Here is a 25,138-nt window from a genome sequence, read left to right on the forward strand (position 1 = left end):
GCATAGGGCGCATTTCGGAGACTGTGCTCCGCATTGACTCGCCCTATGGCCGGGTTCGCCACATACGTAGCACAGTGCGCTCCTATCCCTGGTGCTGGTGCACTGGTGCCGGGCATGCCCCATTTCGAGGCAACGGAAGCATTGAAGCGACCTAGCCGGTAGTATCTCCACTCTGGCAGATACCCACCCGACAAGAATTCGCTTTGCAGCGGCCAGCTTGCGGATGGCTGTGAGAGGACAGCGCACCCATGCCGTCCCCAAGGCTGAAGGCCTCCGCCGAATCTCCCCGACTTTTACGTCGGCGGTGACGCACCCGCAAGCCACGGCGATGGCGTCGGCAACGTCTTCCTGGGTGACGGAATCGTCTAAATCCATCACCCTGGCCTCCCCCTGTTTTGTGGGTCTCGTCACCTTTACTCCCATCCCCGCGACAACCGCTTGCAGCTTCCCTGCGAGTGCGTCGGCCTTCTCGGCACTGTCTTCGCCAGCCACCTCAAGCAGCAAGCCGCCGTTGAGGGCTCTCTTCTGGCGCAGCTCAGCGATACCCAGATCAGGCAGTTTAATTTGCCCCTTCGCGGTCTTCATGACCTCCGCGTAGGTGACGTTTGACCCTTCGGGCACCGTCACGGTGACTGCTGCCGACTTCGGCACTCGCGGAAGCCTCCGCTTGACAGCCTTCCTCTTACCGGCCCGACCCTTTTTCGGTGCCTGAGCCACCGGTGCCGGTGCAGCATTGGCGGCAGGTCGCCGCTGGGTGGCACTTTTTTCTCGCCCGCGACTCGGAGACTGCTTCCGGGCTGGCTCTACTCGGGTCGGGGGCGGAGGCCGTTCCTTCGCCCTAGATTTGCGCCCTACTACAGTCGCCCACGTCCCTGCTTGTGCGACTGACGTTGACGTTACTGGAGGGCGCATCGGCGCTTTGGACCCTGGAGGACGCGCAGGCGTAACGGGCGCTACCTTCTGCCCTAATGAAGGCCGAATCGCTCTGCCGGGGAAGAGCTCGTCCCTAAAAGACGCCAGTTTTTGGTCTATTACGGACCCGATTCGGTCCATCAGAGCGTCTTCCCCATTAGCGGGCCTCCTCGGTTCAGATCGAGGTGGCTCGGGTCTATTTGAAGCACTCTTACGGCGTAACTGGTCTAGTTCCGCCGTAAGTGCCTCAACCTTCCCATTCAGTCCGGCGAGTTGGGAGCGCAGCGTGGCGTTCTCCCGCTCAAGGTGTGCAGTGGTTGCCCTCTGCACTACTTCCGTAGCTGCCGCCTGGACGTGGCGCACAGCCAAACGTAAGGTGCGCATCATATCTCCCTTTAGGTTGCGGGATTTATCCGCAACCTTTTCGATCACTTCTAGGTGTTTTATGTCTACTGTATTTTTTTACTGAATTATTATAAAAACTTGCACGTGTCTCTCTCTGCATTTACCTATACCTATAGTAGTTTACGCTACACATATTCTATTTTGTCACCAATTGTAGCCAAATAATGAAGAAGGGTTGGAGCCTTAGACTAAGATCCTAAGAGGTCATAGTTAAGGTCTCACAAGTTTCTCCACGGCAAAGTTTTAATTTTCGATGATCCTGTTTTTGGATGTGAATCGCCAAAATCCACCGGGCAAAAATTCATTTTTTTTTTACACATGAAGATCAACTTTGAATTACTCTGTAATTAAAAAAAAATTGCTTATTAAAAAATATGAATTTGTATCTAATTATGCAGTTATAACTAATAAAAACCCTAGGGAAATTTATAAACAAATTTAATTATTTGCTCCTCTTCCAGGTGGTCCAGAACCCATGGCCAGCGACAGCCCAGCTCGCCCAGCTGACGGCCAGCGCGCGCTCCCCTCCCCCGCAGGACCCCGACGCGCCCTTAAACCTCAGCAAGCAGCGCTCCCCCTCCCCCGCGCAGTCCATCATGCTGCCTCGGTTCGTGCCCTACCCGCCCATGGAGGACAACACGCCCTACATGCAAAAGGATGACGATTACAACTCGGCTTGTAACAGTGAGTATATATATTTAATTATGTAAGGTATAGTTCGCGTAAAACTGCTAGTCCGCTCTGAATATAGAAATGAATCGCGTCGCCAAAGAAAATATTAGAAGGTGGTAGAACCCTTTGTGGTTCGACTTCGGCGTCACCACCGCCATACCTATTTCTAATAACAACAATGTTATGCGCCGCTGTGTTCCGTTTAGAAGGGTGTGGAGACATACTTTTCCGAGGCGTTCCAGCTTAGTCCTCAGGGGTAGCGACGCATCGCGTAGGAATATCTAATCAGTTGCAGTAGCCACTTACCACCAGGTGGACTGCATGCTCCTCTGCTACTTTTGTATTATAAAAGAAAGCTGATCAAACGCGAATTGGTAGACTTTACACATCTTTAAGAATTTCTTTATTTATTAAACTCTGAGATGATAACATATAAAGGTTTCCAAAAAACGTTAACGTCGTTTTTAAAAGTTAACGTCGTGACATTTAACGCTTCATTATCAAGCAAAAGCAATTTAAAGATATTTGTAATTTAATCTAGTACACTTGTGAACTAATGAAAGTTTGTAATAACATCACATTAAGATAATGTATAAATACGTAGTACGTAGATGTACTAAAATTAGATATTTTTTCAACTGTTGCAAATCTGTTCGCGCGAATCTTCTATAATTAACATGTAATAAAATTTTTGTAGCAGCCGAAGAACTGTTAGTATTAGGTTTTTATTTATTTATTTAGTACCTAGGTACACTCAATGTACCTACATATATACATAGGCACATATTAAGATTTTGATTAATAACTTATTCTTATATTAAGGTACGTACAAAAATAATTTTTAATTTAGTAAAATCATTTCACTCAATGAATAATGATTTTAATATTTTCATCCGTTACTCTTTATAAATCGACAAATATATATGTATAGTATTTACCTACCTACAGGTATCTAGGTAGATATATTACTTAAAGTATAAAAATAGTTCAATGCAATCATATTACCTAATAATAAATTGATGATATGTATCTATAGTAACTTATTAAAATATTAACGTAGATTAAATCAGCGTGCAAAAAGTCTTGCGTCACAAAAAACGTCTAGTATAAACGTCTGTCTAGATTTTAGATCTAGGTTAGTAATACCGTTTACAGCGGCATAAAAAATGTAGCTTATATCAGTGTCTTCCGACAACGCATCCCAACACGTGCTGTGAATCAGATAAACTGCGACCAGGGTGACCATGTTGAAGGAATATAAAAAATGTAGGGAAAAAAACGGGAATTTTAAATGTCGGATATGTCGCGAATTCGACAATATTTAGATGACAGATGCGGTTTAAAAATGTAATGATTTTTAATTGCGCAAATTAAGTGAACCATAAGCGGTACATAAACTTAATAGGTACATATTGAAGACTGTGTAATATGAGGACAAACGGAAAAGTAATTCCTTGCAAATGTATGTAGAGATAGGTAAGAGTTACTTTTATTCTTAAAATTACATGTCTCAAGATGAAATAATTCCGTAAATAATTCCTATAGATAATTTAAAATTTACGCTGTCAATCGTAACCCAATCTAAGTTACATTTTATTCCGAATTTAGAATACGTATGATAGCAATTCCATCACATATCTACTCGTATATTGCTATTGTAGTTACAAATTAATTGTTTTTGTCGCATTTCTTTGGGTCGGTAAAGACGTCCCGTATAAAAGATGCTACATGGCATCACTCTTATGACGTAGACATACGTCGCTCGCACGTAAGTGATCCAAAAATATTGGTACGGCTGTCTAATCAAATCATTTATTAGCACGCGGGTGAACTCAGCCCTGTTAAATACAATAATGGAAGGTCTCACAAATCACAACACGTGTGGCAAATGAGACACTACGTAGAATTTGAGAACAATTGTTTTCTTTTCATTTTAAAATACAGTTTGGAAAGGTTTGTGTATAAGTGTGTAGGGAAAATTATCGGGAAATGGATCTTTGTTTTTTCACGAGGGGGTAACCTTCAAAAGGTACCCGATGCCGTGGGAGCGACACAGGGTTATGTGGGACTCTTACCGCACTAAAACCCCCCGGAACCGCACTAAAAGTCCCACATAACCCGGCGTCACTCCCATGGCGTCGGGGACCTTTTGAAGGTTTCCCCCTCGTCAACAAAAAAAAAGATACCTATAGGAATTAGGAACAATTGTACAAGTAATTCCAATTGTGTTTAGTATGTAAAGTCATATTGTTCTAGGTGCTTGTGCTACAACGCTTAAAATAATACCATCATGTGCACATTAACGGGTCTATATAATTATTCGACATAATCATAAAAAGTTTACACCGTTTATAAAATGTGCAATTTGTGTCTCAAAGTAATTTTACCGATTTTATTATTCTTGTGAGACTACGTACCTAACGATTTTAGAAAATATAACAAGACTGTTGTTAGTCTGTTTTGTTTGTATTTAGTAGAGATAAAATGTACCTACAGGTACATTATATAATTGTATAAGTAGGTACAACGAATAACTATGGTGCAATAAAAATTACGTCTCAACCACTTATCACGTAACCCTAAGGACTCCGAGAAACAACTTTCACTAAGAAAATATTGCTTATAATACAATTTCCTGCGTGCCGTATGACTAAACGGTACCTAGCTACTAGCAATTTAAGCACGCATAGATAAGGTAAGGTGTTTTTAAAATAGGTACATATTTAATTTTATAACTTAATGAATCTAAACTATTTTATAAATTACTTGATCTAAATTATATTAAAAAAATCAGAAGCAATATTGTTATGTATAAGTTTATATAAATTAAAATTAATCAGATTACATAGTAACTCAGACACACTTTAGGGAGAGTTCAGTTGCCTATATTTACAGGTTTTTTTGCCCAATTTAGGCAGCTGACGATACTTAATTATGTTAAAAAATTACTATTATATAACGATTACCTCAAGAATATGCAAATATACCTTTGTAATGCTTCATGAAATAAATAAATTTATTATTTAAAAAAATATATATTGGAGTAGCATGCAGTCCATCTTCCATCAGATGCTGACTTGTTTGACTGCTTACTTCCATTCTCGTCATGAACATCTGTAATTAATCCCATTTAGAAAAAGTCCTACGTGAGATCGGCCACAGCTGTTTTGCTGATTCTAAGAAGTAAGTAATGAAGTTTCGTCATCAAAACCATATCAAAACAGAAGTCAGCAGTGCTTTGCTGTTACAACGCAGGAGGTGTGGCGATGATGCCTCTAAAGTCCAACCACAAACGATTCACCTTCAAACATTAATACGTTGACTGTCCCGTTATCCATAGAATCAATATTAATAACACAAATCCCAGTTACGTAACAGACAAAAATAAACAAGGAATCGGCTTAAATAAATAGGTGGTTGCGTGGAGAAATGCGAATATGAAGAAATGTCCCGTGTCGCCGCCAAACATTTTGATGTTCCAGTTTAATTGCTAAATATAATTAATACATTTCGTGCGCTGGGGAAACGTTGTAATGCGGTAAATGTCGATGTGCGTTTCTTGACACTGGTGTCGCGACAGTTTTCGACGACACCTGCTCTAGGAAACGTGCTTCGTTAGGACTATCCGGGAATTTCATGAAAATAGGGACATATTACCTATTATTGATAGCGAAGGAACAGGTCATAACAAAGAAGTCTATTTTTTTTAGTTCCAAATTAGTGGAACAATATAAAAAATTGAAAATTATAATAAAAAAACTACCTGATTAAATAAGTATTATTTTTATTGTTTGTAATACTTAATTAAGGGCAGAACAAAAAATTCAAGCATAATTTTTAAGTATCTACTTTTTTAATAAAAGCTGTTGCTCGTGCTTATGTTATCTAAATATATATAACTCAAAGATGACTGACTGGCATAGTGATCTATCAACGCACAGCCCAAACCACTGGACGGATCGGGCTGAAATTTGGCATGCAGGTAGATGTTATGACGTGACATGCGCTAAGAAAGGATTTTGATCAATTCTACCCCCAAGGGGATGAAAATATTACTTCGTAACGCGAGTGAAGCCGCGGGCAATAGCTCGTAACCAATATTTTATCCTACCAATATTTCATGTCATAGAAAAGTATACCTAACATAAAAAGAAGGTGTGTCCACGCATCAAGAGATGGCGCTGTTAGTATTTCTAAAACACGGTATCAAGTTTTCTAAATCTTTAGATACAAGCTCCTAAGTGAGACAATAGTAGCACGGCCGCTCATTTTAATTTACTACTACGGTTCTATTAGTATATAATATTTTCCTCATTTTTAATTATTATTTAATAACAAACTCACGTTCACAACTAACAGTTAGGTAACGGTCAAGATGTCGTAACACTGAGATATGGGTAACGTGGGTACCTACTTTAGAGATATTAATTGCGCTCAATAATCATCTTCGGTTCATTCTAAATCCTCAACTGAGATTTATATTATTGCGCTACGAACATTAAGAGTTATTTGTACACGTCTGCTCTCTGTATTTCAAATGTTTTATAACATGATTTTCGTGGATTTATGTGGTTCAAAACGAGGCTAGCTTTTGCGTAAAGATATCGATTTTTATAAACAGATTTGATACTTACGTCAGTAGGTAAATAACATAAAAATGTTTAATAATAGTTATATTATTCAAGTTGGTTAGGTATCATTTTATAAGCTCACTTATTTGAATCAAGTGTTTTTTTTTTGTTAAACCAAAATGTATTTATTTTTATATTTTAAATTTGTAGGTACAAAAATAATTAGGTACCTATTTCTTTATTTTATTTTATGGAACTTTTCTTCAATTAGGGTACCTAAGTACATCACAAACCTAAGCAGGTACTCGTATGAATTAAATTATTTAAATATGTAGATACCTATTTGTCCCTATTTGTCTCTATTTGTCTCTATTTGTCTATATACGTATTTTTTTAAATGATATCTCGCATAAGCATTTAGCAACGCACCTAACTTGTTACTAACAAATCATAATTACTCAGTACTCACACTTTACGTCAAAACATACAAAATGATCACACTCTAATAGCTATAACTAAGCCATGAAATGAACTTTAGCGAATAGTTGGCGGGTACCCAAGCCAAAATGGTTACAAAACTGGTGGCGTTTCGTTTCCTTTAAAACAAGAGAATCGCGAGAAATGCGATAGATGGCTCTTAAGACGCGGGCTTCCGGCCCTCGGCTCATCCCACCGCGATGTACAATCGCGCTCAAAAATTGTGTTCATTTAAAATTTGCTAACTAATTAGGTTAGTATTATTATACACAATATAGTAGATACTACTATAACAAAAGGATAATTAAATCAAAACTTAGTTACCATTCTGTTATTTAGACAATTTAAATACGAACATTATTTAAAGAAATTAACTATTTATATTCCATATAATTTGGTATTTTAAAGGAAATCGTTAATTAAGAAGTTTAATTTATAATGTTTGGATTAATTTTGTAAGGTACTAAATTCTAAGCATTGTAAATCGATTTAACACTAGCCAAGTGTAAATTTTCTTATGAAAATAAAACACATCGTAAACATACCGTTAAGGCTAATAATAAATCTCGTACTAAATCATAACTGTAAAAATTAATAACCTCAAATTCAATTCCTAATCCACAACAATATGGATTTAAAATTTATGAGCTGTAAATATACAAAGCGGTGGATGTTCCGAGTACAAATGCATATACTTGCATAAATTAATAAATAATGTTCGTCGCTTAAAGTAAAAATCATAACGTAAGCCTGTATCAATTCTATAACCTTAATACAATAAAAATAAAAAGCTGATGGTTTTATAGCCCCGATAACGATTAAGTAACGCGTGGACATATAATCTTTAATATTTTTACATAATATTATAAGAATTATTTGAATGTAACCTTTTACCTGCGATTTTAATAAAAATAACTGTCATTGGTTTGGTTACCGAGGAATTATTTTCAAATGATTTCACACGTTTAATGAAGTATTGGGTTATAATTCTACGGAATGTTAATTAAAAAAATGAGTTTAGATATTTATTTCTCGTTAAAATTAGATAAATTCACGTATTTGACAAAATATACAGAATTGTAACGTAAATTAACAATTTGTTAAAGATTATCAATTAAGTTAACACTAACAACGTTTCATATACTCATAGATCCACACTAAGTATTCAATGTGACGTAATTATACACAAATATAAATATATAACACCCAGATACAGATCGTAAATCTAAATACATAATTTGGATGCCTATCTGAGAATAGAATCTGAACCCTATAGATACCTATCCCACCTGTACCAGTCCGATATCAATAGGGTTCCGGTAAACATTTTAAAAAGCAAAGAAACTTTTTCGAGCCTAATTTTCCCCTACTTAGCTTTCAAAATGAGGTCCTAGCACTGTGACTACATTTTACGTCCAATTACGAGCATAATAGTACTGACTGACTTTTAGCATAGAAATTTGGTATCACGCGAATCAACCAACGTAGGATGTAATAAATTATCTAACAGCGTGTCAAATTAATTCGAGGAATGCTTTCGCTTTGAGAGGTCGTTTCCGTACGAAGCTTATTAATTGTGTGGACACTTGGTAACGGATCCCTCACGTCGAGATTCCATGTCTGTTGACACATGGTACATGTACATTCCTACTGATCATAGTAGAAATATCTGGAATTTATGAAATAGGATTCTATGTAGTTTGGGCATTGGAGGTGGAAGCCCAGCTAGTTCTGTCTTATAATAGCAGTTGTCGAACGCCGCTGTGTTCTAGTTTATAAATTGTAGGGAAGAAGAATACCTACAATGATAAGAATACTACTTTCAAACTTAGGTTTCAGAGGTCTTAATTTAATTTTAAACATAAAAATAAAATTTATCATATTGGAGTCTCGCGAGTACTTATATAACTAGGTACCTATATCTGTTATTGATGAAAATGGCGACTTATTAGTTCAGCATAAGTGTATTCCTTTGTTGCAATCTAATTTTGAATTACATTAAATAACATCATAACAATATTTCTGAACCATACCTAACTATAATGAGTAGTTTTGATGTGATTCTATTAAAAGTATCCAAGCAGGTGCTTAATAATTTAAAATAAATGTACAGATTAAATTTAATCCCAGCCTTATTCTCACAGATCAGATGAACTGCATTCCAAATTTGATTTGTGGCGCTAATCATAATGCGTTCTAATGAATTCATCACCATAAAAATACTTTGTCCGTCCCTCTGTCAGATGGAGAATAGGTCGTAAATACATCATAACAACAGCTGTTAATTCCGAACTATGTTTAGATTTGTTGCCATTAAACTTGCATCTACTGAGTCGATTACATTGTGCGCTCGACTGTATCTTACGACAGTTTGAAATTGACAATGTCAAAAATTTTAATAAAAAATATAGCAGATTATAATAATTATTTTTATACCTTTTTTATAACTTCATGTAATTTAAAAATGACAAGAAAACAATTTTTGTCTTGTTTAATTCAAAAGATATTTATTTGTTAGGTACTCGTATGTTTAAAATTCAATGAAAAATTATATTTACTTAACTATCAAGTACCTACCCTACGTACCTAGGTACAATGTTCCAAGCGTGTTATAGCTTCCTACCGTAAATGACCGTTACCTCTTAATATTATCGCAAAAACAAATACCTACTTATTTCCAAATAATTACTAATTATAAAAATGTATAATTATTTTCCTGGACAAAGTGGTCCGTTACTTTTTGCTGAGAACTATCCTCTCTAATACTAGTTTGACATCTCATTCCGATTGGATATAAACACATAAAGCATTATGTATTTTGGAATAGTCATTCTGTCTTAATCTCTCTTTAACGATTGTTTAACAACCGGCATTCTCTGTCGCTAATAATTTATAGCACAGCTTAGCGGTGCTTCTGAGCGCACGGAGCGAAATAAATATGTAAACTCTATCATCTTAAAGACTAGTTTCAATTAACATTGTTTCGTGATGTGCTCAGCATAAAAGGGCATTAGCATTTCACAAATATTTTGGAAAGTAGGTGGGTTTTATTATAAATGTCGCTCATATAATTTAATGAACGTACAAGTCGAACCTCGCACGTTCAAATATTAAAACTAATTGATGCCGGTAACTACTTTGAATTTCAATGGTTGTTTTATAACCGGATTTTCCCAAGATTTGTCTGTTCCAATTGAACATGTTTTGTAACTTCATACTTTTCGTAGGTTCGATCTAATCCAGGGTTGTATATTTTTTTGTAGTGCATTAAATTTAGTATCCTAACAAAAAAAACATTTAAAATTCTCGTCAATTGAAAACCTTGAAGAGCGATAATTATATGTGTTTTACTTTAAATTTCCAGCTTCATCCTGGGGACAGTCTCCGCCAGAAGAAGCAGAGAAGGCGAAATTAGTGCGACAGCCCAAACGCGATGAGGCTGGCAAGCCTCACATCAAGAGACCAATGAACGCATTCATGGTTTGGGCTAAGGACGAGCGCAGGAAGATACTCAAGGCATGCCCTGACATGCACAACTCTAACATCTCCAAGATCCTCGGAGCTAGATGGAAGGCCATGTCCAATGCGGAGAAACAACCGTACTACGAGGAGCAGTCCAGATTGTCTAAGCTGCACATGGAGAAACATCCTGATTACAGGTAAGATACTAAAAAAGCTATAATAAATCAGAACTATGAATTTTGCGGGGCAGTGATTGGTCGTCCACGTGTGAAACTACATCTGTTGTTGGTGTTTCTGAGTTCATTTAATTCCGTTTACCTAGGTACTATACGAAATCCGTCCTAATTTCATTTAACCGACTTCTTTTCATTTGGTATCTGTGTCCTTAGTAATGTAATGTAAATATTTTACAGGTACCGGCCCAGACCGAAGAGGACTTGCATAGTCGACGGAAAGAAGATGCGGATATCGGAGTACAAGAATCTGATGCGTAGCCGCCGGCAGGAGATGAGGCAACTGTGGTGCCGAGACGGCGGCAGCGAGCTGGGCTTCCTGCCCTCGTTGTCGTCCCCGGGACCCTCAAACTCTTCGCCACCACCGAATGGAGGCAACTACATGAACCCCGCGTTCTCGCCCCCACTGTCGCCGCGCGAGGAAGATTGAGGTCAGGCGCGCGGCTGGCCCTACCCGCACGCCGCGCCCCACCCCCTGCCCTCGCACCACCCCTGGTAAACGGAACCTTCTAGAACGTTCCAGAACCGTCTGGAACCGAGAACTGCCCCGAAGAACATTCGAACGGATTTCGTAGTTTCTCTGTCAGTGATCCCGTGTTAAACTATTTAGTGTTAAGAGGTTCGTAGACCTCTCGTGACTGGACTCGTCGACGCGCGCTTGGATTTTATATTGTAAAGATTCGAACGATTTTTTACATATTTTTGTGTTGATGTTACTTACGAAATGTATTGTTTTTATTGAATTGAAATTTCAAGTTATGGTAACTTGTTTGGATGCCAGTGTCGCAATCGGATCTCTCGTTTATTATACGAATATCTAATTAATATTATTATGAGATTATTCCATTAGTGATTTAAGAAAATCCTAGGGATGGACACGTTAACCTACTGTGTAAAATTTGTTCTAGACCGCGAAAGCGACTGGGCTCGCCTAATTTCGGCACTATTATTTCGAAATAAAATGTGCCAAATGAAACCAACAATTAGAGAAGTGTATATAGATAAACTTATTCATTATATAATTATGTGTAAACTAGTGTTTCCGAATAACTGACTACTCAACTCAGTGTATATAGACTTGAATCCCTGTAGATAGATATTGATATTTTTCATTTCGATGTTTGGCTAATGTTATCAGTAAGATCGGAGATTAGTTTTAGCGGTTAATGTATTTATCAGGTAGTATTGAATCTTACAATCGTGTGGCCATTGTATATCGTAGTTAAATTTAATATACTGTAATTCTAGATGGTGTAGAGCTAAGAGACTAAAACGTATCAAACCAAAAATTTGAAGCGGAATGCTTGAAAATTTAAGTGTTTTGAACACAAAAACTGTTTATTGAAACCAGTGAGAAAGTGTTAAACGTAATGATTGTAATACTCATAGACTTAGTTGGAAGGTAATGGATCTGATAGTGCTATAGTTAGAGTAACATTTTGTATATCTTCCCACACCATGTTAAGATTTAGGCCCCGTTTAAATGTACAGACATTGAACGTTACGTATCAGACAAAATATTTTGATAGGCACGACCTGTCTGCGCGGTGATGTTACGAATGATAAAATGTGTTCATACACGTTGTATAACACGATATGATTTTTGCTATGGACCTTGTTCCGACACATACGATGTTTGTAGATATAAATGGTCCATTAAGGATTCATTTACATCGTGAGACAGACATGTCGAAAATATTATTCTCGTATACAATTTGTATTAATGTATTCATATGTACCGAAACGCTGTCGCATACACGGGCCGTGCCTGTCAAAATATTAAATAAAATGTATGATTTTGACTGCTAAGGCATGGGCCTGGCACGTTCAATGTCTGTAGATAAAAATAATCTTCATTTTTTGACAACCCTAAACAGTTTTTGACTTTCTCAAACGCCCAAATTCTTCTGGATAGGATGTTTATGTTGCTAGACGAAAGCATTATTGTTAAAAATCGGACAATTACAATAGAACAAATGACGTAACAAGTAATTATTTTTCTAATCCAAATTTTCTTGACACTTAAATTTTAAAACTTAAGCATTTAATATGCGTTGATATAATTAAAGTCATTATCCTGTGTAATCAAAAGTAGAATGAAAATTTCGTAAATATGTATTTAGATGAGATCATCAACAAATATCGTTAAAATCGATTGTTGAGTAAGTTATAAATAAAAATTGTATTCGGAATATTACTTATACTTATAAGAATACACGAATACATTGATGTAATGTTTCCTTGTATTTCTGTATTCTTGTAGTATCTTCGAACATGGGAGGCGGTCAATTCAGTGATTGTCAATTCACTTAACATAACGACTAGACTATCTACTTCCATTTTTATTCGATTTGTAGATAACCCACCGACACTGTGGGATACTTATACTATTAAAATAAAATCAAATATTCGCTTTATCGAATCGTGCAATTTAAATCTGTAGATCTAGACTAAGCAGTAGTTGACAAGCATAATATCTTGAATAGTTATATGATAGACAAACAAAGTTGTATAGATATTAATTGTAAAATCAGATTGGTCGGTGATGTCGTTGATTGCCATTTTTTATTTTTGTTATTTATTTTTCTAATTATAATTTCTTGTTTTCTTTTTTACGAACTGATGGAGAGTGCGGATCACTTCGTTTATCGTAGTTTTTTTATCCAATCGGATTATTTAGGTATCGGATGAAACAGAATAATCATTCCTAGTTCGAGATGTTATTTCGTGTCCGAATGCGTAGTGATGTGCGCTCGCCCTATTATTGTATGCCAGTAATATGTATTCGACGTGAAAGTAGCGTTAGAATAATAAGCATAAATAAATTATTGTGTACGTGAACTTAATGTTTATCGATTACGTAGTGTGTATTATCTTAGTAAATGTTAAGGGTTTAGACAGTGCCGTTAAATTATTTATTTTTATGTTGAATCCCATTGTAAATATGCGATATTTTGATGTAAACGTTAGTAATTGTGGTTATTTAATGATCGATGCTTAATTCGTATGCAACTCGCATAGATCTCGGTCGATTTTCATACTGAATATTTCTATTTATTTAACTTGTCAGGTCACATCTTTCTTATTGTATAGTAACTCAACTTGCCATATTGTTCTTGCGTACAAGCTTAGTCGAACGAAGGCTATTTATATTGTTTAACTTTAAACCTCTTCTTTTAGTTCTGTTACAGTAACTTACGAGTTATTACTTCGCTATTTTGTACTTAGAAAGGAATTTGTTATTTTTATCGTTTTTAACTTAATTATTTTACAACGATTGAGATTTATTTGTTGAAATTTCCACTGGATATGTCTTCGCAAAATAAGTAGGTAGAAATTAGGTTTTAATACCTAGTAGGTATGAACCAGGACACATTATTCAAAAGTTGTGCCAAAACCCAAAAGTTTAATAAAAGTAAAAATTTAAAAATATTTTCTTGTTTCATTTACCTTTAACTTTTAAGGACTTAAACTTTTATCCTATAAAATCTACTGGAAGGTCCTCAAATATATAAATTACAAAATACAAACATACCTTCATTTAGCCATAAAAGCATATGCCTGATCAATAAATTGGTTTATACGAAAATTGGAATTAGGAGAAAATACATGTTATTTACATAATCACTTGTAGAAGGAAAGGTCTTAATGTAACTAGTAATAAATAAAAAAATATTATTCTTCTTGATACATTTTTATTATTTAATAGTTCAATAATAGTCCATTAGTATCAGAATACAGTTCCATATAATGATATGCCCTACGATTTAAACACGAGTTACAAAAATAATATACAATACACCTATTCCTTTATTTACAAGCATACATTTAATAACATTGATTAAGCATTGCACAAGATTTATGCGTTTAATATTATTAGGTAAGATGTTTTAATAAAATATGCTAAATATTCGAAAAATAAGAATTGTAAACGACAGTATGTATACGGATGTTAAATCCAGTCAACTTGTAGGGTAGATGTAAAAATTGCACTAAAGTTGTGTTTTAATATCGTTTATTGCGATCAGTCGTCGTCTAGCGCTCGGCGAGAACAAACATGCGTTCAGTATGCGCACCTGTTTTTAATCGAATTCAATAAGGAGTTTTTGTGTTCGGTTGTATTTTTTTTGACATGGATTATTCGTGCTACCGCTTGTGCCTTGTGAGGTTTAGGTATAGTGACCATTCCTCAGCAAGCCCAGAGCATGCCTATTTCTTTAAGTCCTGTGAGAGCACAGTGCGCGTGATGCGCACTGCGCTATGGTATGGCATGGCATGGCGTATGGCATGATTCGAGTTTGCAGATCAGCTTGGAAGGCAAGGTTAGTGGCTCTACTTATTACATTATATTATATACTTATTAGCTTTTATCTGTGCGTTGCTTTTAACAACATTTTACCTATCCTTCTGGAACGGTACTATTTTTCGTGTCCTATTCTGAACCCCTTATAACGCGTGTACGTGAATTATCACGACAATCGGTGATGTAGTTAAGGAGTGAAGTGTAGCGAACAAAAAACAAACTCACATTCGCATTTATAGTATTAGTTAGGATTATTATGATTTGCTGTTATGAGTATTATGTCATACCTCTTACAATTCTATAACAGCCCTATATATCGCTAGACAGGGGTACGAGGTATGTACTGCACAACCGAAATACAAATACAATGAGTGTAATAAGAATACACGGATAAAGATAACACGAATACTCAAAATTTAAAATATGTCAGCAGGTCGAAACTTTCTTAAACCACATAGTTCCAAGAAAGCAATATTGTTTTCTACCTTTTTATTAAGAAGGTATGAATTTATTTATGTAAAAACGTTCTATATGCTCAGAATCACTATGAAACAATATAAGTTATTTCTTATAAGCTGTCTATACTTTCATATACAATTATATATCATTATTTATAAGTTTCTCGTATACTAATTTAGTACATGCGAACATTTGTAGACAAAACATTTGAAAAAAATGTATTATATCAATATACCTAATTACTAAGCAAGCCATGTATTATTGACAGTATCGAATGAACTACATTTTTGTATTAAATATAACAAATTATAGAAGTTATATAGAAAAAAAATAGCAAAATGCCAAAACATACCTACATTTTATGCGCAAATTTAAAAACATTATTTAAACAAACACTAGTATTTTCACCCGGAATTGCAGGTTACGTCCCAGTTATTATTCGAAAATATAAGTTCAAGTGGTTTTTGGCGGATATATTAGGTATATGAACAAATGACTTACATGTAAATTGTTTTACATATAATTTTATTTCGAGATTTTAAACTGATTATTTCAGACACACATAATATTCGAAAATTTCAGAAAAATATGTCACTGTTTTTTTACGAATGGATTTTATTCGACATACTTTTACACGAAATTACCTATACATGGGCAAAACTTATTATCACTATTGAAACAAGAAAAATATATGAGGCTTTTTCTCAATAGATTAATTTTTTTTTATATTGTTAAACCTAACGATTAGGCAGACGTGCTACCTGATGGAAAGTCAACGCCGCCTATGGACATTTGCAACACCAGAAGGGTCGCCAATGCATCGTCGGCTTTGTATGAGAGCTCTTTTTGCACCTTTTTTGAAGAGCCCCATGTCATAGCGCTCCGGGAATACCTCAGGAAGAAGCTCGTTCCACATCTTACACGTTCGCAGCAAATTGCATTATATTCAAAAAATATACGGACTACTTTTACTGGAATCTGCCGAGAATAATAATGTGTAATAGCTATTTAAGAACAATAATAAACGACTTACGAAAGAAGAGATTATCACAAGTACAAAGTTTAGCAAAACTGCTTTTATTTGTAAATGTTTGTCATACTTTGAAAATCGTCATGATTATTTTGTATCGGATTACATGCCTACTATTAAGCAATCAATTAATTATTTGTTCCGTTCATTACTTTTCATATTAAATACATTTCGGTTATTTTTCTTATTTTCATTTCTTTTATTAGATAAAATTATTGCCATAAACAAAATCTTTGAAAATTGCATCTTTTCTCACTCCTCATAAAATGATTAAGGCCCGCGCGTATTATAACGTTTCATAATACTTTTACATATTTTTATGTGACTCGTATAATAATTTTAGACTAAGTATATCTAGCAGTAAGCCACATAACTTGATAGATCATAGTAGTATATGATAAGGTAATATCCGAATCTATAAAAATACATATTGCAACATTACTTGGTAAAAACAACAAAAATAATATTAAATTACGTGTAATAAAATTAATTTTCTTATTTTGGGCGCATGTTTATAATATCATAATAATATTATTTTGCATACATGATTTCTCTATCATTTTACTAAAATAAAATTTAATATTCGTCTGCTTTTGATTGAAGTTTCACGTTAAGTTAATACATTATATACTTTTCATTTCAAAATGTAGGGTTTATGTAGTTATAAAAAATACAGACAAAACATAAAAATAAAATTTGAAAATTATAAAAATAAGTATTCCTTTAAACATAATGCCTCAAGCATACAATATACATTTAGTACTACATTTAACAAGCGGAACCGCCCACTTTTGAATTTTGTTAAATATCTACCTATAAAACTTTTACGTTGTAAAAGCTAAGCACTGAACTAAGTCTACATAACATAAAAATAGCAATTAGTATAATAATAACATTTATAAAAACAATATTCGAGTTATGATAAATAATTAATTTATATTTAGTAACTTACTTATTGCAAACAAAAGCTGCATATAATAAAGCTTTAAGATCCTCTATACAAATATATAATATCGCATTCTTAAAAAGTAAATGTGGTAAGTCCATTTTTGTTGTTGTGGTAAGTACATATTTTTCATTTTATTTTAAAAACATTATAACAAAGTAGCAGACGAGCATGCAATCCACCTGATGGTAAGTTGCTACTGCCGCTCATAGACATCTGTAATCAACCCCAGATAAGATTAAATAACTACCTGAGGTCGGCCACAGATGCGCCGCTTCCCGAGTACTAAGCTGGAACGCCTCGGAATAGTATGACTTCCTTACCACATCCTTCAAACCAGAACACAGCGTGCTTTATATATTTTATTGAGAATTTAGTACCTGGTGTCATTTTATTATCTTTTATTTATCTAAAACTTAAACAACTTTGTCCTTTCTTATAAAATTGATTTTCTGGACTTAACACATCACTTCAAGCCACCAAGACACTAAATAAAAAAAATGGCAAGAATTAATTGAGTTATTTGAGTGAGCAAGATGGGCATAGTTTAATATGATTCAAATCCAAACACGCCCCATGAAAAGTGTGGCCACATTTAAAAACCCATAGGCCGCCATCTTGAATCAGAAACTCATTTTGTAATGGCAACCCACAGAGTGAACAATCTAAGACACCATTGTTAATATTTAACAAAATGTTTAAAATATCGAGTAATAATATTTCCTTTTGGTCATCTTGTTTAGTTTTTAGTATCAGTCTCTCGTACACTTCATTCAGTCCCCAGTGTGGTGACGTCGCCGCTATAGTTATAGGTAGTGCTGTGTTTTTTATATCTCCATGAGATGCACCGCGGAGCAAGTTGCATATCTGGAAATTAGAATAGAAATTTGATTGCAACATATTATCAAAATTGTCGTCAAACCATTACTGTTCCATTGCTGGACACAGGTCTATCAAAATGGCACCGATCAGGCCATAGTCTACCGCGCTGGCAAAGTGCATTTATTTAATATACTTATAGTCTTATATCTTCCCGATGTGTTCTATAAGCATGAACTTCGGTTTTTCAAGTTTTTGATCCGAAGTTCAAATTCCAGGCATGCACTTCAACTCTTAATACATTTCTATTTTTTCAAAAGTATGTGCGTATTACCATAATTATTATGGTACACGAAAAAATCTTAAGAAAACCAATATCCTTAAGCGCTCTTTGAAAAAAAGTTTTCAAAGATATGTGAAGTCTGCTAATCCGCACTTGGCCAGCGTGGACTATACCTAATCATTTTCATTCAGAGGAGAGCTGTTCCAAGCAGTGGGACTGTAACTGTAAAGAAATCTGATTGCAAAAAAATCTTACCTCTTTCTTCGGGTCCTTAAAATCGTATGAACAGTACACAGTATCCGCTAGAGGAATAGCTATTGTGACGTCATACTTCTCATATAGGGTTGTCAATAAGCAGGCGTGATAGAACTTAATCGTCACCGCGCCCATTTCTATCAAGTTCGCGTATTTCTCCATCACCTTGATCGCATTTCTGCCTCCGACCGACTTGATTATGAGCAACCCTAAGTCATCCCAACTGAGCATATCCTTCACTGATATGTTATCGAACTTTTTGTTGCAATTCAAGCAAATGTTTGCGTGCAGTGTCGCGTACAATTGGACCGCTCGCTCCCAACTGTCTAAAGTGAACTGTGGCAAGAACGAATGTAAGAGACTTTCGTCCAACATTTGCAGAAGTATCCTTAACACATTTAATAAGTCTTCATTTCGTCGTAAGTAGAGTATCTTGCGCCATAAGTAAGGCATTCGTTTACAAACTTCGTAACATTGCTCTTTGCTTTGACTTGTCCATTGCCGTTCAATGAATTGATCTATAAGCTCAGGAAATACTGGCATCTGACTCGTCCTAACGTAGGGCAATGGGAACCCACACTCACAACCAAGATTTGCAATCTTTTGCCTTTTAACATTCACCAATATACAAGAATCGACGAAGTATTTGTACAACTCTTCGTCATTTATTATTATGTCTAATATTTCAGGGTTTTGAGATGCATTTAAGTAACTTAGGAAAATATTGTTAGGTACGTACTTTGCTTCATCCACAGCGCCGATGGATAAGCAATATTGCTCCAAAGATAACATAAGATTATGGATCTGGTTAATATCACAGGCGTAGCTTTCTATTATAGAAGTTAAATTCGACATATCTGTTTCCTTACCAACTAGGCTTAACCTAGAATATTGATATAACGTCATGCACGTTTCTTTTTCTACACTATTATTGTCTATTTCTATGGCCTTTTGACTAGACTCTTTGTATATAATATCATTATTAACTAAAATAGGCGTATCTTCGTTTAAATTATAGTCATCGCGAGCTATCCATTTAGCATTCTCTTTCTCTTGTACATTTTTATCTTGAATATCATGGGATTGCTTATCGATACTGAGATGTTTCATTCTTCCTTCAAAATCCTCCCACTTTTCCTTTAACATCTTTTTACTTGAATTTAATTTATCGGTGACAGTGACACTCAGACCTTTTATCGCTTGAAGAGCTTCAGGAGATATGTTTGAAAACATATGATCATCATGTCTGTTATCCTTTTCATCTAACGCACTTTGTGTTTGATATGTATTGTCTACAACATATATTCCAGACTTCATTTGCGTAGCCTCACTAGACTTCAAGCTTTCGAACTTCACTATAATACTATCCAAACTATCTGATATGCCATTCATTTGCAATTTATCTTTTAAACCGGCTAATATGTGCAATTTTGGAGAAACACTATTGGATAGAAGATATTCACTGTACAGGCTACAAAACTTAGCGCAAATCACATATTTTTCGTCTATATAGCATTTCAATAAGAACTTGTCTATTTTCATGAATTTCAAATGTATTAGAGAGCCGTTTGCCAACCACACATACAGAATATCGTTATAAATTTTGCAGTCAACTACTTCTTTGTATGAAAACCAAACAGTGTTATCAACGTCTTGAATATTGAGGAAGTATAGAGCGTTTTTACTGAACGAAAATATGGCACTATTGATGGTGTATATTTTTGAAAAATTGACAGATTGTTCTTTGGTTTCAGAGATTGTGTCATCTATCGAGAACTCATCATTATCATAGGAGTCTATTGTAATTGGCTTCATTGGTTGTTTTGCTAGCGTCTGTTTGAATTGATGCGTTCTTCGAACCATTCCATCGATGGTCGCTTCCCATAGCCTCGATGACGGCCTAGCACAGTATATTAGTGTATTTGCAAACTCCTCACCAACTGTGAAAGCGACATCGTCATCTACAATGTTATATTGTTTCACTTCTGTGAAATCCTGCGATGTTTTCTCTAAAGTGCCATTTTCTACGGGTTTCTCCTTGTTAACGAAACATGCTCCGAATTCCCCATCTCGCAGTTTTTGGCCTATTTGCCTATACTGCTCCCTAGCCGTATTACATATATAGCACCTTGTAAGTGTAGATACAAGTAACATACACTCCTTTGCGTCTAGTTGGCAAATTCTAGAATCTAGATTCATTATAACCTGTGATGAGGTGTGAAACATTGTTTTCGCCTGAAATGTAAGACAAACAATAGTATAAATTGAAAATCGGAGCAGTCATCATTTCGGTAGTATAAAATTGAGTCTCTTAAATAATACATTGTGATATCAAAATAACAACAAATTCAGTTGTACTTATTAATGCGAAATAAAGAATTTGTTCAATACTTGCTAAGCAAATTTGTTACAATCACTTCAAAGATGAAAACGAAGGTTACTAAAATATGAATTTATCCAACATAAATATCTATATTCAAGCTTTTTCATTGTACTATAATTATTTATTAGTCAATAAAATTTCTTTTAAGTGGTAATTCCATTAAATCTAAAATGTTCTAACTATAGATTCGTTACTAAATACACTCCTCCATTTATGATAATTTAATGGAAGTTAATTAATATTTTAGCAGTTTTACTAATGTAATAAGAATGTCACACAAATTAGAACGATAGACAATATTTTTACATGACATAGAAATGGCCGCTATAAAAACTAGTAATATATAATAATAATAAAAGGATGAAAATAAATTTGGGTCGTCATACAAGAAACTGTTACGTTTCGTCATGTTTCGCATTATTTACTAAACCATAATAGGTAGGCAGTTCACAATGCATTTACTTCTACAAACAAAAAATACAAAAAATAAAAAATAAATGTAATTTTCATGGTACCTTCCTGTGCAAATTGGACTTGCACTTGGCCAATTATTAAGTAATTTCTGCCAAGTATGTTTCTCTTTAGACTGATTAATCAATCTATTGTACTAAATGAGTTATATGTTAAAGAACTCTTAGGGAAGCCAATATTTAAATTACTATCAATTTCATGCATACTCACAATGAAATTTTGCAGTTGTAATACAGAAACTCTGCCAATATCATCCCCGGCGAAGAGTATATTCCTGCTCCACACCATAGCCGTGACCTCATTCCCCTGGTGTTCTTTAGAAGCGGCCGAGGTATTACCACCACTGAGGGCCCCATCACACTCTATCACTGTCACTATACCCTTGCCATTAGCAAAACCGACATATTTCTCGTCCGCTGATATCGCTAGGCGTGTTATTGGTCCATCCTGAAAATATAAATTTAATACATGTCATTCAATGAAATAATTTAGTATGACTACTTGTGCAGCTTTTTTGTAACATTTGAGCCAATATCGTAGTTCGCCTGATGAGTGTTGTCACTGCTGCCCATAGACATTTATATCTAACTCTATATAAAACAAGTACTACTCAGACACAAGCACAGATGCTATGCCACACCAGAGGACTGAGATCCTTCATATATAAGTCCCTCATATGCTAACTTCCACCAAAATGTAGATCTACTTCATGCTCAAAATAGATTGAAGATTTTAAAGATTTAACACTAATAAGCTATTGAGAACCATTATTTTCATGGTATCATCTTCAATCAAAATACTTTAACAACTAGAAAAATAGCTTGGCTTAAAAAAAATGAAATTACTACCCCATTACATAGCACATACAATCAAAGAATAAAAATAATTTAATGAAGATAGAAAGAAACAAACAAAATACTTTATTCAGAAAAATTGCAATACATAGTACAATAGCTAGTATACAAATTAAAGAAACACATTAAATGCAAATAAATAAATAAATAAAACAATTAGAAAAAGAGAAAAGATTATTTTTGTTTTTTAGAATACACAGGTTAAAGTTTTACATACATTATAAAAAATGTAACACCAATAAAATGTAAATGGTAATTAAATTCTGCACATACCTTGCTAGGAATCAGCTGAACAAACTCACATGGCCATCTGTTGAAGACATATATGCCTCCACTTGTCGCCCCAAATGCTATTAACGACTTGGATATATCAAAGCATGTATACTGGAATAGAAAGAATAACGGATATTTAAGATTTATATAATCATAATAATTTATAATCACATTTTTCCATAATAATATAAAAGTAGCAAGCGAACATTGTTTTTTTTATATAATACTAGTTGACCTGGCAAAAGTTGTGTTGCCATATGAATAAAAAAAAATTAAGGGTGAATAACCCTTATCATTTAGGGGTATGAAAAATAGATAGTAGCCGATTCTCAGACCTACTGAATATGCATAATAATAATAATAATAAAATTTGGTGAAAATCAGTAAAGCCGTTTCGGAGGAGGACGGTTACTAACATTGTGACACAAGAATTTTATATATAAGATAAGTAGTAGCAGACAAGCATACAGTCTACCTAATGGTAAGTGGTTACTGCTGTCTATGAACATCTGTAATCAAACCCAGATAGGATTAGATATTGATAGGCTAGTTGAGGTTTGCCACAGATGTACCACTATACCAGAGGACTACGCTGAAATGCCTCATAAAAATATATCTCCCTTACCATACCCTTCAAACCAGAACACCGCAGAATTTAATACTGCTATTATTAGGCAGAAATGTGCATGGTAGTAGTGTTGGCAGAGTCTAACCACAAAGGATTCTACCACCTTGTAAAAAACATTGCCAGCCCCTAATACAGACAACATAGACTACTAGGTGCACATTGGTAGATCATACTTTTAAGAATATCATACTATGATATATGTAGTTTACTTTTTAACATTTTCAATCACCATTAAAGTATCATCATCAACCCATTAACGTCCCACTGCCGGGCGCGGGTCTCCTCTCATAATGAGAAGGATTAGGTCATAGTCCACCGCACTGGCCAAGTGCATATTGGTAGACTTCACATACCTTTGAGATTTTTTTTTATAAATCTCTCAGGTATGCAGGTTTCCTCACGATGTTTTCCTTCACCGTTTAGCAAGTGATAATTAATTTCTAATACGCACATAACTTTGGAAAATCAGAGGTGCGTGCCTGGGATTTGAACCTCGGATCCCTCAATGGAGAGGGTGAGTTTCTTAACCACTAGGCTATCACTGCCATTAAAGTAAATGATGTTTAATTTGTACTAACACATACAACACATTGACACTTGCTTTGTTGTAGAATTGAACGAATGACTATTATTTATTTCTAGAATGTAGTTAAATAGACATTTAAAATTGATCTAAAGAGTCACAGGTCATCATTTATACAATTAAACTACCACTGCTTATAATTAATATTTCATTGACTAAATTATTATTAAAAGTAAGAGAATCCTTATCCTTACTAATATTATAAATCCGAAAGTAACTCTGTCTGTCTGTCTGTCTGGTTGTCTCTTCTTCACGCCTAAACCACTGAACCGATTTTAATGAAATTTTGTATAAAATATAGTGTAAAACCCGAGAAAGGACATAGGATAGTTTTTATCCCGGAATTCTCACGGGAACGAGGGATGGCGATCTAAGATCGATTAATCGGAGAATCGATCTTTTGATCCAAAAAGGCGATTATTTTAATCGATTTTAGTAAGGATTTAATCATAAACTATGCATTTGATCAAGTGATGATGTTTAGCAAAGTGAGCCCACAAAGGTTTCAGAGTTGGTACGACCAATTTTCGCCATGAAGGTACGAATTTTCAGTTTTATGTATACATACATAATGTATGTCATATTATTTTCTTTTAAACGCGGGCGAAGCCGCGGGCAAAAACTAGTATAACATAAAGATGTGTGAGGAATCCTTGATACCATGGATCTAAACAATGAAACCATGTGTCATCTCAGAATATTTTCAATTACTATTTAGTAAGTATATATGAAGATCATCGAACTTTTACTATACTATTTTATTATATTACAATTGTATCACATAAATGTTCGTTCAATGCTTTAAAATAGCCGCAAGTACTTTTGACGGAGTGCCAAAAAATATGCGCTAACCTTTATGCGATGAACATTTTTGATTGGATAGGTCACCGTTTCCGTGATATCTGGAAGCTCTTGCAGTATGTACGGTGGTAATTTAGAAGACATGATTTATCAGCACATTTTCTTACAAAAATCTCAACATAACTCGAAACAGCGCTACTAATCCCACCTGTTTCACAAATACAAACAGTTTGACATTGACACTTTTGACATTATTCACAATGTATTGAAGACACTGACATTCACTGGTTATTTTTTTAAACATTCTAGCCTTAGATT

The 25,138-nt window shown here is 35.0% G+C and overlaps 2 protein-coding genes across 4 annotated transcripts in view; one reads left to right on the forward strand and one right to left on the reverse strand.

Moving 5' to 3' along the window:
* Nucleotides 1-14,164, forward strand: part of Sox102F (transcription factor Sox102F) — a 376,128-nt gene extending 361,964 nt beyond the window's left edge. For all 3 annotated transcript variants that reach the window (XM_073089569.1, XM_073089571.1, XM_073089570.1), the window contains 3 exons: nucleotides 1,779-2,001; nucleotides 10,402-10,696; nucleotides 10,913-14,164. In XM_073089569.1, the coding sequence (XP_072945670.1) occupies nucleotides 1,779-2,001; nucleotides 10,402-10,696; nucleotides 10,913-11,162 (768 nt within the window). In that variant the 3' untranslated portion in view covers nucleotides 11,163-14,164. The remainder of the gene's footprint in view (nucleotides 1-1,778; nucleotides 2,002-10,401; nucleotides 10,697-10,912) is intronic.
* Nucleotides 14,165-14,446: 282 nt separating this feature from the next.
* On the reverse strand, nucleotides 14,447-25,056 carry pink (WD40 repeat domain-containing protein pink). The gene is made up of 5 exons (XM_073089215.1): nucleotides 24,872-25,056; nucleotides 22,809-22,919; nucleotides 21,892-22,128; nucleotides 18,828-21,062; nucleotides 14,447-18,337 (listed from the first exon to the last, which is right to left on the reverse strand). The coding sequence occupies exons 1-5, from the start codon at nucleotides 24,962-24,964 to the stop codon at nucleotides 17,990-17,992; spliced, it is 3,024 nt and encodes a 1,007-aa protein (XP_072945316.1). The 5' UTR covers nucleotides 24,965-25,056; the 3' UTR covers nucleotides 14,447-17,989.
* Between the last annotated feature and the right edge of the window lie 82 nt (nucleotides 25,057-25,138).

This window comes from Epargyreus clarus, unplaced genomic scaffold (genome assembly GCF_041222505.1).
Source record: "Epargyreus clarus isolate Ecla_fem2 unplaced genomic scaffold, WU_Ecla_fem_2.2 ptg000029l, whole genome shotgun sequence".
NCBI lineage: Eukaryota > Metazoa > Arthropoda > Insecta > Lepidoptera > Hesperiidae > Epargyreus > Epargyreus clarus.

Excerpts from the sequence above, each read along its gene's own strand:
- pink (XM_073089215.1), bottom strand. The coding sequence starts at position 24,964 with ATGTCTTCTAAATTACCACCGTACATACTGCAAGAGCTTCCAGATATC. Across the intron at positions 22,920-24,871 it reads AAAATGTTCATCGCATAAAG|TATACATGCTTTGATATATC; the intron begins GTTAGCGCATAT and ends TTTCTATTCCAG. Across the intron at positions 22,129-22,808 it reads TTCAGCTGATTCCTAGCAAG|GATGGACCAATAACACGCCT; the intron begins GTATGTGCAGAA and ends TTATATTTTCAG.